This window comes from Oratosquilla oratoria, chromosome 7, assembly GCF_046742065.1.
Source record: "Oratosquilla oratoria isolate Oo_2021 chromosome 7, ASM4674206v1, whole genome shotgun sequence".
NCBI classification, from domain to species: domain Eukaryota; kingdom Metazoa; phylum Arthropoda; class Malacostraca; order Stomatopoda; family Squillidae; genus Oratosquilla; species Oratosquilla oratoria.
The window spans coordinates 47,734,218-47,746,717 of record NC_134783.1 but is presented as its reverse complement, the minus strand read 5'-3'; the positions used below and the strand labels follow the sequence as shown (position 1 = coordinate 47,746,717).

Here is a 12,500-nt window from a genome sequence, read left to right as displayed (position 1 = left end):
GAAATTATGATCAACAAACTCGAAATTAACTCAGAAAGACGAGCGCCTCAAATTGGTTGAGTTTTTTGAGTGAGTTTTGAGAATGTGGAGCATTGCACCCTCTCTTGACCGAACGCCAACCGTCCCGGGTGGCACGTTTCCCTCTCGTTCCAACCTCCGCTGTTTACTTTTAGTGTTATTGAAATTTGTTTTTCTTTCATATATTTTGTCATTATTTTTCCATTTTCTTTTCCTTTTTTCTTTTGCTCATTTTCTTCTCCATTTTTTCTTTATCTTCCTTTTTCCTTTTTCATATTTCTCTGATTTGTTCTTTCCTTTCTTTTTTATTTTTTTATTTTACATTTTCGTATTCGTCCCACCGTAGCGTTGGATTATACTCATCCAAGGGAATCGCAGGTTTAAAGGCAACTAAGATATGACGTCATTTTACTCGAAACTTGTACAAAAAGTCTATTTTTACATCTTTCAGTGTGATAACAAATAATAATTTCTCTTTTTAAAGATATCTGTGGTTTTGAATATAGAAACAGAAATATTCTCTGTAAACTTGACTGTCATTTTCAGTCCCTCCCCTTTTTTCTGTGCTCGTCGATGATTGGAAAAAAAAAAAAAAAAAAAAAAAAAAAGGTCCAATTAGATGGTATTTCACATAGACCCCCCTTTACAGTATAATAAAATCTTTTGCCGCATATCAGGATGTCATCTATACAGTGTGCACGCCATCGTGGTACTTAACTGGGCCCATTACCAACTCGGAGGCGTTTCGAAGCCTTCATTCCGAACCAGCGAACCTGAAACAAAACCTCAAATTTACATATTCATGACACGCTTCATGAATCCTCGCTGACGCCATCAAGCAGGGCGCGAAGTACTGGGAGTGTGGAGGTGGGAGGGAGGGAGGGAGGGAGGTGGGAGGGAGGGAGGGAGGGAGGGAGGTGGGAGGGTGGGAGGGAGGGAGGGAGGGAGGGAGGAGGGTGGGAGGTGGGAGGGAGGGGGGGAGGAGGGTGGGAGGGAGGTGGGAGGGTGGGAGGGAGGTGGGAGGGAGGTGGGAGGGAGGGAGGGAGGGAGGGGAGGTAAGAGAAGAGAGAGGAAAGGAGGGAAAGAGAGAGAGAGACGGACGATAGAAAGGAGGAAGAGGTATAAAAGTATATGAAAGGAAGGAAGATGTGGGAGAGGGAAGATGGGAAGGAAGGAGGCAGGGTAGGAAGTAAGAAGAGAAGACAGAGGAAGGGAAAGAAAGAGGAGGAGAAATGGGCGATAGGAATAAGAAAGAAATATAAAAGTATATGAAGGAGAGGAGTTAAAGAAAGAAGAAAAGAGAGAGGAAGAGAGAGAAAGAGGAGGAGAGGCAGGAGATGGAAAGGAAGAAGAGGTGTAAAACTATATGGAAGAGGGAAGGAGGAAGAAAGTGAGAGAAGAAAGGAAAGGAAGGAGGGAGGGAGAGAAGAAAGGAAGAAGAGAGGAAAGAAAACAGAGAGGAAGGGAGAGAAAGAAGGAAAGAGACAGAAAAGAGAGGAAGAAATATGAAAATATCTGGAGAGAAGGAGGAAGAGAGGGAATGAGGAAGAGAAGGAAGGAGGAGGGAGAAAGGAAGGGAGGAAGGGAAAGAGGGAGAGAGATGATGACATGGAGGAAGAAATATCTGGAGAGAAGATAGAAAGAAGGGAGGGAGTTATGGGGGGGGAGAAGTCATATAAAGGGCAAAGAATGCTGAAAAGAGAAAGAGAGAGAGAGAGAGAGAGGTGGGGGATAAAGGTATATCAAGAGAAGAATGGAGGACGAAAGATAGAAAGGAGAGAACAAGGGAGAGATGGAGAGAGGAAGAAGTCCTATTAAGGGCAAAGAATGCTGAAAAGAGAGAAAGAGAGAGAGTGGGGGGTAATAAAGGTATATCAAGAGAAGAATGGAGGACGAAAGATAGAAAGGAGAGAACAAGGAAGAGATGGAGTGATGGAAAGGGGAAGAAGTCATATAAAGGGCAAAGAATGCTTAAAAGAGAGAAATAGAGAGAGAGAGAGAGCGGGGGAATAAAGGTATATCAAGAGAAGAATGGAGGACGAAAGATAGAAAGGAGAGAACAAGGAAGGGGTGGAGGGGGGAAGAAGTCATATTAAGGGCAAAGAATGCTGAAAAGAGAGAAAGAGAGAGAGGGGGTGGAAATAAAGGTATATCAAGAGATGAATGGAGGACGAAAGATAGAAATGAGAGAACAAGGGAGGGATGGAGTAATGGAAGGGGGAAGAAGTCATATAAAAGGTAAAAAATGCTGAAAAGAGAGAGAGAGAGAGAGAGAGAGAGAGAGAGAGAGAGAGAGAGAGAGAGAGAGAGAGAGAGAGAGAGAGAGAGAGAGAGGGGGGGAAATAAAGGTATATCAAGAGAAGATTGGAGGACAAAAGATAGAAAGGAGAGAACAAGGGAGTGATGGAGGGAGGAAGAAGTCATATTAAGGGCAAAGAATGCTGAAAAGAGAGAAAGAGAGAGAGAGGGGGGAAATAAAGGTATATCAAGAGAAGATTGGAGGACGAAAGATAAAATGGAGAGAACAAGGGAGTGATGGAGTGATGGAAGGGGAAGAAGTCATAAAAGGTAAAAAATGCTGAAAAGAGAGAAAGAGAGAGAGGGAGGGGGAAATAAAGGTATATCGAGAAGAATGGAGGACGAAAGATAGAAAGGAGAGAACAAGGGAGTGATGGAGGGAGGAAGAAGTCATATTAAGGGCAAAGAATGCTGAAAAGAGAGAAAGAGAGAGAGAGGGGGGGAAATAAAGGTATATCAAGAGAAGATTGGAGGACGAAAGATAGAAAGGAGAGAACAAGGGAGGGATGGAGTGATGGAAGGGGGAAGAAGTCGTATAAAAGGTAAGAAATGCTGAAAAGAGAGAAAGAGAAAAAAAGAGAGAGAGAGAGAGAGAGAGAGAGAGAGAGAGAGAGAGAGAGAGAGAGGGGGGAGGGAGGGGGAAATAAAGGTATATCAAGAGAAGAATGGAGGACGAAAGATAGAAAGGAGAGAACAAGGGAGTGATGGAGTGATGGAGGATGACAGGGAGGAGTGGAGTGCGAGCCACATCCTCTCCTCTGGACCTCTTGGCCTCGAGGTTTCTGGGTCAAGATTCGAACTTGTATAGTCCTCGATTCAAAACCTCTCGAGAACGAGACTTATGAACCCTCGTAAGGTTCATTTCGATTCTTGTGAAGCTTTAATTATTGAATACATACAAACGCAAAGACACCCTAAGACACACAAAGCCACGCAGAGATACAGAAACTCATAGAGGATTACAAAGGATTACAAAGGCGTAGCATGCCGACAGGAGACCTTTTGGTCCATAAATAGGTCGGATGCGAAAACAAATTATAATAATGATAAATAGATATATAAAAATTATAATAATATAAATAATGATAAATAAAATAAATAGATGCATAGGTATAGTTAAATAATAAACAAACAGATAAATAGTAAATGATAATAAATTGACATATAACAAACAATAAATGAAAATCAAGCAAATAATAATTAGACAATTAATAACAAACAAATAAACAAATAATATAAAATAAATGGCAGTCATTACAGCATCTTGCTTAGGTGTTTATCTTAACGAATCTTAAAGCTTCGAACTGAACTACATTGTACTGCCTCTGCAGAAAGTTTATTCCATTCATTAACTACACGGTTGGCGAAGTTGTTTCTACCCACTTCCAAATCAAATCTATTTCCTGAAAGTTTGAGACCATTGTTTTTTGTCTGATTCTCATTCAGTGTGAAAATTTCGTCACTTTTGACCTGTATCAAGTCACCTCTGACTCAGTTTTTTTTTTTTTTTTATAGGGAAAATAGATTCATATGTTTTAGTCGATTTTTGTGTGATTTATTTTTGATATTTGGAATCATTTTTGTGGTTTGCCGTTTTACTTTTTCCAATCTGTCAATGTATTTTAATGAGATTCAGTGACCATACGGAAACAGCATATTCCAAATGTGGACGAGCTAACTCACACACACACACAGAAAATAGCAGACACAAACACATATGTATATCATTAAGGAGTCGGCAGAAAAAAATAGTGAGTACTGGAATCATTAAAGGCAAGAAATAATCCAAGGAAACATAGGATCAGTTAATAAGAAGGACTGTGTCAGCTAAATTAGGTTGGACTAAATAGAGAGGTGTGAAATAGACAAGTTTATCAGTAAAAGGCAGAAATAAAAAGAAAAGAAATGTGGACCATATACTGTAGAGGAAACTATTCGGAAAGATAAAGTATAAAATTAGGAGGGACGAAATAGAGAGAATTGGACAAGTTTATTAATAATAGGCGGATATAAAAAAAATACGGATCATATAGAGTAAACTACTTGGAAAAATTAAAAATATTAAATAAGCCGAGCGCAGAGTAGTCTAAGAAAACAACATTTGATTTCTTTGAAAGACGGAAATGGAGATATTATCAAATACAGAGACAGAATTGTAAAAAAAAAAGAGTAGAAGAATTCTACTAAGAGCTTTACTCTCCCAATACCATAGTTCAGTCAGTAAATCTACCTGTAGATGTTGGTAGTGCATCGGAAGTTTAAGGAGAGGAAATAACATTTTGTTTTAAATGTATGAGACGAAGAAAAAATCTTAGGGAAGATATATCGATGGGGAATCTGAAAAATTCAGGGAAAGAAGTTCATTTTAGAAGAGTTGAATTATATACTACTTAGTGAATACGTAAGGAAGGTTTTCCTTAATCCTGGTGCAATGCTAAGGTGATTTTACTTCACAAGGATAGAGACTAGAAAGATCTTGGTAATCATTGACCAATTATTTTATCATATATATATATATATATATATATATATATATATATATATATTTATATATATATATATATATATACATATACATTTATATATACTCATATATATATATGTATATGTATATATATATATGTATATGTATATAAATGTATATTATACATATATATATATATATGTATATATATATATATATGTTATATATGTATATATATATAAATATGTATATGTATATGTATATATATATATATTATATATACATATATATGTATATATATGTATATATATGTATATATATGTATATATATATATATATGTATATATATGTATATACATATATATATATGTATGTATATATATATATATATGTATATATATATGTATGTATATATATGTATATATATGTATATGTATATATATGTATATATATGTATATATATGTATATGTATATATGTATATATTATATATATATATATATATATTATGTATATATATATATATATATATATTATATATATATATATATATATATATATATATATAAAGATTTTTACAAAAAGCCTATGTAAAGTTCCTGGTAAAAAACATTCAGAAAAACAGGAAGGCTTTAGAGACGGATACTTCATTATAAACAACTTGCAGACAATTAGTTAATCGAAAAACGACAGAATACAATCAAGCTTTGAGTTCAGCTTTTGCCGATTACAAAAAGGCCTTTGACTCGGAAGAACAAACAGCATTACTAAAATCTACAGAATCTACACCTTTCTGCTGCCGACGGGGAGAGGGTGGGGGAGGGGGAGGGGTGTGTGGAAAGGTGTTCTTTCAGATAAATTAAATTAATTGACGGCAGTGAAGAGAATAGATTTAGGATCCAATAGAAGAGGGCATCTTTGTCTGTCGAGCAACACGGGAAGATACCAACCTCAAATCTTTATGTGAAGTTTTCGAGTTAGCTATACATAAGGTTAATATTTTTGTACCTGAACATGTTACATTAGTAGATCGAAACATCGCACAATAAACTCCGGGTTTTTTTTATTTCAGATTTACTCAAAAAGAAATATCCACAGCCAGAATTTTTTTTTTTATCTTATAAACAGGAACCTGATACAAGCTCAAGCAATGACAAAGTTCAACATACGTTCAGTATGTATATATATGTATATACATGTATAGATGTGTTTATATGTATGTATATGTGTGCATGTGGAAATGTGTATGTGTATATGTATATGTATATATACATGTGTATATGTATATCTTTATATATGCGTATATATGCCTGTATGCCTGTGACTGTGTTTATGCGTGTATAAATGTATATATGTATATATTTATGTATGCGTATATATATATATATATTCGTACCTACGAGTATGTGTCTACATATGCATGTAATGCGTGTATGTGTGTCTATTTGTATGTATGTGCACATATGTATATATGTACGTGTTTATATTATATATATATATATACATAAATATATGTATATATATACATATATATATATATATATATATATATATATATATATATATATATATATGCATATAAGTATGTCTCCGTGTATGTATGCATACTGTACGTGTATGCACATTCATATACGTATATATGAATTCATATAGATATATATACATGTGAGACCAATCCAGCTTTTCATGGATCACATTTACAACTCGCCCCCCACCCCCTTCCCAGCTATCACTGTGTTAGACATCAAACGCATCACCAAAGTGCTTTAGTAACACCATTAGAGCGAAGCCTGGGGTCAAACCCATCAATAGTGACGTCACTGCGGCCTCACTCGTCCACAAGTGGCGGACTTTAATGATTTCATTCAGTCTGTCATCAGACGATTTTATTCTGCTACGAGTGTGTCCACTGTAGTTAAGGAATTGAAGTTACTAAAGAGAAAATCATTTCCTCGCCATTTGACTGCCACGGTCAAATTGAAAAAAATTGATTCTGGCTGTCGTCAGGTGATTTTTATTCAGCTGAGAGAGAGAGAGAGAGAGAGACCTCTGGTGGTCAAAGAGCGAAGCTATGGGTACAGTGTCGTGTTTGGTGTGAATTCACAAACATAGGGACTCACTCACCTGCAGAAGCTTCGGCCAAGACTGACCGAAGTGTGTCTTCTCGATCTCGCCGCGTTGGACTTCGGTCTCGCCTCTTCACACACAAAGGCTCGGGTTCGACCCCAGCAGCTACTGGTGACTGCCACTTGCCTGGGCGGCAAAAATGAAGGTGCTTCGGTCACTGCTGAGCGACTCCTGGCCTAAACAATTCAGTAACGTTTTATTTTCTTTGTTCACGGTAATTTTGGATTAGCGTTTTGGGCTTCTGCTCTTCATTTTTGTCTATTTATCTATTTAAGATTACTCCCATTTTCTTTATTCGCGGTAATTTTGGATTCGTGTTTTGGCTTTCTGGTCTTTTTTTTGTATTTTTTCTATTTATTTATTTATTTATTTAAGTTTTCTCCCATTTTCTTTATTCGCGGTAATTTTGGATTCGCGTTTTGGCTTTCTGTTCTTCATTTTTTTTTTCTTTTTTTTTAGGTTCCCCCTACCCGAATCCCGCGGCTTTGCAGTTACCACCAACGGTACTTGAATTCTACATAGATCTCTTCGGGATGAAACGTTTGACCATTTTGTATATATTCATATACATACATGACTACATATGATACAGTACCTATATATATATATATATATATATATATATATATATATATATATATATAATATATATATATATATATATGGTGTCACTACGACTTCGTTGAGCAGGAGCCTTACAATGCATGCTCGTGAGGGCAGCATACAAAAACACATGAAACAAACTCACAACAAAACCCTCACAAGGCCACATTTGGTGGATAACACGAAAATACTTAGACACTGCAGCAATCACAGAAAACTACACATTTTTGAGAAAGTATACATTTCACAACAGACTCCACTCATCAGTATACAGACCGACACACTCGGTGCCCTCCTATAGCATAAGAACTCGACTGTTCAAAGACATCCTCCGAGCATCGCAACTCCCAGAAGCAACAGATCCTCCCTAGGGAGTTCCAGCAGACATCCTCCCAGCGCAGCCGACATAATCCCACCGAACATAATCCCACCGGACATAATATCACCAATCAACAACAGACCCATCCTACGGAGTTCCAGCAGACATCCTCCCAGCGCAGCCGACATAATCCCACCGAACATAATCCCACCGGACATAATCTCACCAATCAACAACAGACCCACCACACGTAGCTCCATTGTGCGCCAACCTAGGTAGCAACTGTGACCTCTCCCAGTACCATGTATACACCATTGTGCGCCAACCTAGGTAGCAACTGTGACCTCTCCCAGTACCTTGTATACACCAAATTTCTGTACTTAAATTGTTAGCCTCCTTTTATGTATTAGATTCTTTTCTCGCCTGAAGATGGTTGAAAGCATCAACCGAAAGCTCGCATTATGTATTATTGTATAGTATTTTCTTAACAATACAATATGGATCTCGGCAGCCTCGTTTTTGACCTCCCTTCTGATTACAAGAAGTCTATTCGGAAGATAGAGAAAACTACTAAGAAGTTAGTTGATACTGAATTTGCGCTGGTCTTTAACCAAACATGTTTAAAAGAGAACTTACTGCCTATTTATTCTAATATATATATATATATATATATATATATATATATATATACATATATGCTCGTGTGACCAATTAAATATGCTTTTGTTTCAAAAAATGTGTTTTTGATGTTCATTTTCACCCTGTTCTACAGAACATCATGTCTCCTTCGGTTACTTAAAAAGTTCTTCATAATACATCCTAACTCGCTTTTAGTATCTAGAGACGTCTTCACTGATCAACATCTTTGCTTTTCTTCTTTTTTTTTATTTTATTTGTTTATTTATTTATTTATCATAAAACAAGAAAAAAATACTTTTGTTCCTCCGGAATGACGTGCACAATTTGCCAACACCCTGTAACCATTTTCCGGAGACTTGTTCATTATTCTTGATCACATGGGCAATGCACGCAAGGTCATCATATTAAGGCAGCAGGGTAGGACTCGTAGTAATTGATTTGAGTTGGACAAATTTAGGTTTAAGAAGGATATAGTCAAGAACTAGTTTACTAAGAGTGGTTGACGAATGGAGTAGACTTAATAACAGTAAAGTGAGTGCTGAAATGATTGGTTGTTTTAAGAGAAGATTGGATAACTCTGGATAGGATTACAAGGAGGTAAGGGACATGGAACTGTAGTGTAAGCCTTATGGTCTCTTGTAGTCTCCTCTACTCTTATGTTCTTATGTTTTCGCTGTCGCACTTCTTTGTACCTCCAATGGATTCCTCCGATCGCAACAACCTTACTTTTGTCACGTGACCTATTGCCTCATTACTGGTTGAGGATCTTCCCTGCTGCTGACTGGGAACCCAGAAGGCAGTACAGACACTCCTCTACTTACGAACATTCGACTTTCGAACATTCGACTTACGAACATTCGACTTACGAGCTTTCAGATATACGAACAAAGCCTCAAACCCGCTTTACCAGTTTCAAACGTAAGAAATCGAATAATAAAGTATTAGTATTACAATTTATTTTTGTTCTATGTGTCATTAGAATTGTGTTTTAGGTTAAGAAAACATGTATTGACTTTATATCATACTTATACAGGTGGATCTGAGTACCTGATGATGTTGAATATCGACTTACGAACACTTCGATTTACGAACACTTCGACTTACGAACAGCCATTTGGAACATAACTCGTTCGTAAGTAGGGGAGTATCTGTATTTCTCTAATTTCCCGGGAAATGAACACTGATTCAGTTTATGTATGGGTACGCATTACCTAACCATAAACCTAGGACTTCTCAGTTAAAACCTTACTTGTTTTCGTGCCCTTAAAAGTTCTAAGAACCCCTGATTGTTAAAGTCTTGAAGTACACGGCCAACCCCGCCTTTTCTAGCCCTAAATCTAGAAATCTTTGTTTAAAACTTCTTTTGTTTTCGCACCTTTGAAAGTTCTAAGAATCCTTAATTGTTAACTTTAGTCCGGAATTGTGCAAATTTCGTCTTGACAAACATTCGTGAATCAATATTAGTCGCCATGACCTCGTTTCTTGTTTTTCGAACTTATGTAGGTTCTGACGCCTGACCAACAACATCGCCAGGAATCCCATTTCCTACCCTGTCCTACCTCTCTTCCGTTCCGATACAGTGTTGCCGCGTTTCTTACAGTGGTGCCGCGTTTCTTAACTTTTTGTTCCAACTTTTGTTCGAAACTTCACTTTGGAATATTCCGGTAATTTTCATTCCATTCCCACTCGTCTTGACCCAATTGCGCACATAATCTGATTGCTTCAGACCTGCTGCGGAAGTGCTGTGTCTTGCTGCATTGCTTCTGACCCAAGTAGTGGGATTGGATGTACCTATAAAGAGGAGGAGGCCTTTTAGTATATGCTGTAGGCATGTATGTATGTATGTATGTACGTGTGTATATATGTTTGCATGTACTGTATGTATATATTTATGCATGTATCCATGTATGTATGCATGTATGTATGTATGTATGTACGTATGTATATATGCATGTACGAAGTATAGAAGACAAATGAGTGGATGGGCGGTGAGCTAAACACAAAGAACAGTTGGAGTTTTATTCACTGACGTTTCGTCCTTACCAGGATTTACTTTAAGAATGTCCTGGTAAGGACGAAACGTCAGTGAATAAAACTCCAACTGTTCTCTGTGTTTAGCTCACCGCCCTTCCACTCATGTGCATGTATGTATACATGATATATTAGTATGTATGTATGTATGCATATATGTATATATGATGTATATATGTATGCATATATGTATGTATGTATGTATATATGAACGTGTGTATGTATATACACATGTATGTATGTATAGCTTGAATTTCTAATGGACTTTCCTCTTAAGTTTTCACCTTTAGCTGCTGAATAAAATCGCCTGACGCCAACCAGAGAATATTTACAAGAACCAAACTGCTCTGAATAGGTAGAGAGCTGTTCCTCTGCTGATTCCTGTGTAGGTCAATTCTTTCACCGTCGCCTCGGCCAGTCCTCGCCTTTCATCAAAATTATTGTTATTGATGACGAAGTTGTTGTAGTTTTTGTTATTGATGTCACTGCCGCTGTGGTTGTCATTGTTGTTATTATTGGTGTTTTTATTGCCCATTTAGTCTTCTTAACCCATCGTTAACCAATGACACTGAAGTTCGTGATGGTCCACGTGCAGTCCTCTGCTCACGTAGACACGTGACCATTACAGACAATAAGCGAATTGTCGTCATGCTATAACTGCGGTTCAGTGGCTCCTTTGTCTTGATTATGTGAAGGTCTGTGTCTGTCTTGACGAACTGGAGGCTCTCAACAACTTTGAACCTTCCCTCTGCTCATCAGGACGGGTTCCGCAAAAAATTATCTTATGGTCTCGTTGGCTTACCAATAGAGTGATTAACGAATGGAATAGACTTAGTAGCCCTGTACGCGCTGAATCTATCGGTTGTCTCAAGAAAAGGTTAGATCATTTTATGGATAGGGATGATAGGTGGTAATGGACATGGATCTGCTAAGTGTAGGCCTTATGGTCTTTTACAGTCTCCTTCATTCTTATGTTCTTATGTTTCTCTGGCAGACTCTTCGGGGGACTTTGAGATCTTGGCTACTGCAATCAAGTCCCACTGCTTCTTAAAAAATTTCTGATACCCGAGGACCCACTCCAAACGTAATACTTTCATCTCTAATTGTATTGCGATATATATATATATATATATGAGAGAGAGTGATAGGTGGGGAAGGGTAAACGAAGTTGGGCTTTAGAATACGTTTATTATCCTAACGTTTCGGTCTCTATGACCTTCTTCGGAGTCCTCCGAAGAAGGTCATAGGGACCGAAATGTTAGGACAATAAACGTATTCTAAAGTCCATCTTCGTTTACTCTTCCCCGCATATCATTCTCTCATTTGTCTCACACAATATATATATATATACACATATGCATATATATACACACATATATATATACACATATATATACACACATATATATACACATATGCAATAAAAACACTAGGAGCGTGTGTTCACAAATGCGTAAATAACCACTAGGAAAAGTAAACTAACAAAGCAGAGCGCTTTCGTGTAATTACATCTTCAGTGCAGATACAAAGAAGATGTAATTACACGAAAGCGCTCTGCTTCGTTAGTTTACTTTTCCTAGTGGTTATTTACGCATATACACACATATATATATATATATATATATATATATATATATATATATATATATATATATATATATACATACTTTTTTGGGGGGGGGGGATATTATTTTCTGGATACCCAAAGAACTGACTTCGATATCCCAGAAGAGTATTTTGACATTACTCGAAAAACGCCTACACTGGAGATGCGATATACTTCTGATAGGGTCCGTAATAAGACTCTAACCTCCAGTCTACATTTCGACATCATGTATGTATCTCTTTACCCTCTTTCACCTCATTCTTCCTCCAGTTGATCCTCAGATGCCTTTGTAATGGGTTTCTACTTCTCTTTCATATCTGCAACCTCAGGTATAACACAGGATTCTGTGTTGTGTCTCATAGTTTTTTCTCATGTGCTTGAGTATCAGTATTTAGG

General features: G+C 37.1%; 2 protein-coding genes across 3 annotated transcripts in view; both read right to left on the bottom strand.

Annotated features, from left to right (window-relative positions):
* LOC143026801 (uncharacterized) overlaps positions 1-11,033 on the bottom strand; it is an 84,968-nt gene extending 73,935 nt beyond the window's left edge. The window contains exons 1-2 of the mRNA XM_076187577.1: positions 10,842-11,033; positions 6,904-7,054 (exon numbers count right to left, since the gene is read on the bottom strand). Of these exons, the coding sequence (XP_076043692.1) occupies positions 6,904-7,054; positions 10,842-11,033 (343 nt within the window). The remainder of the gene's footprint in view (positions 1-6,903; positions 7,055-10,841) is intronic.
* LOC143027145 (glutamate receptor ionotropic, kainate 2-like) overlaps positions 1-12,500 on the bottom strand; it is an 868,199-nt gene that overhangs the window by 845,556 nt on the left and 10,143 nt on the right. The gene's annotated exons all lie outside the window — the stretch shown is intronic.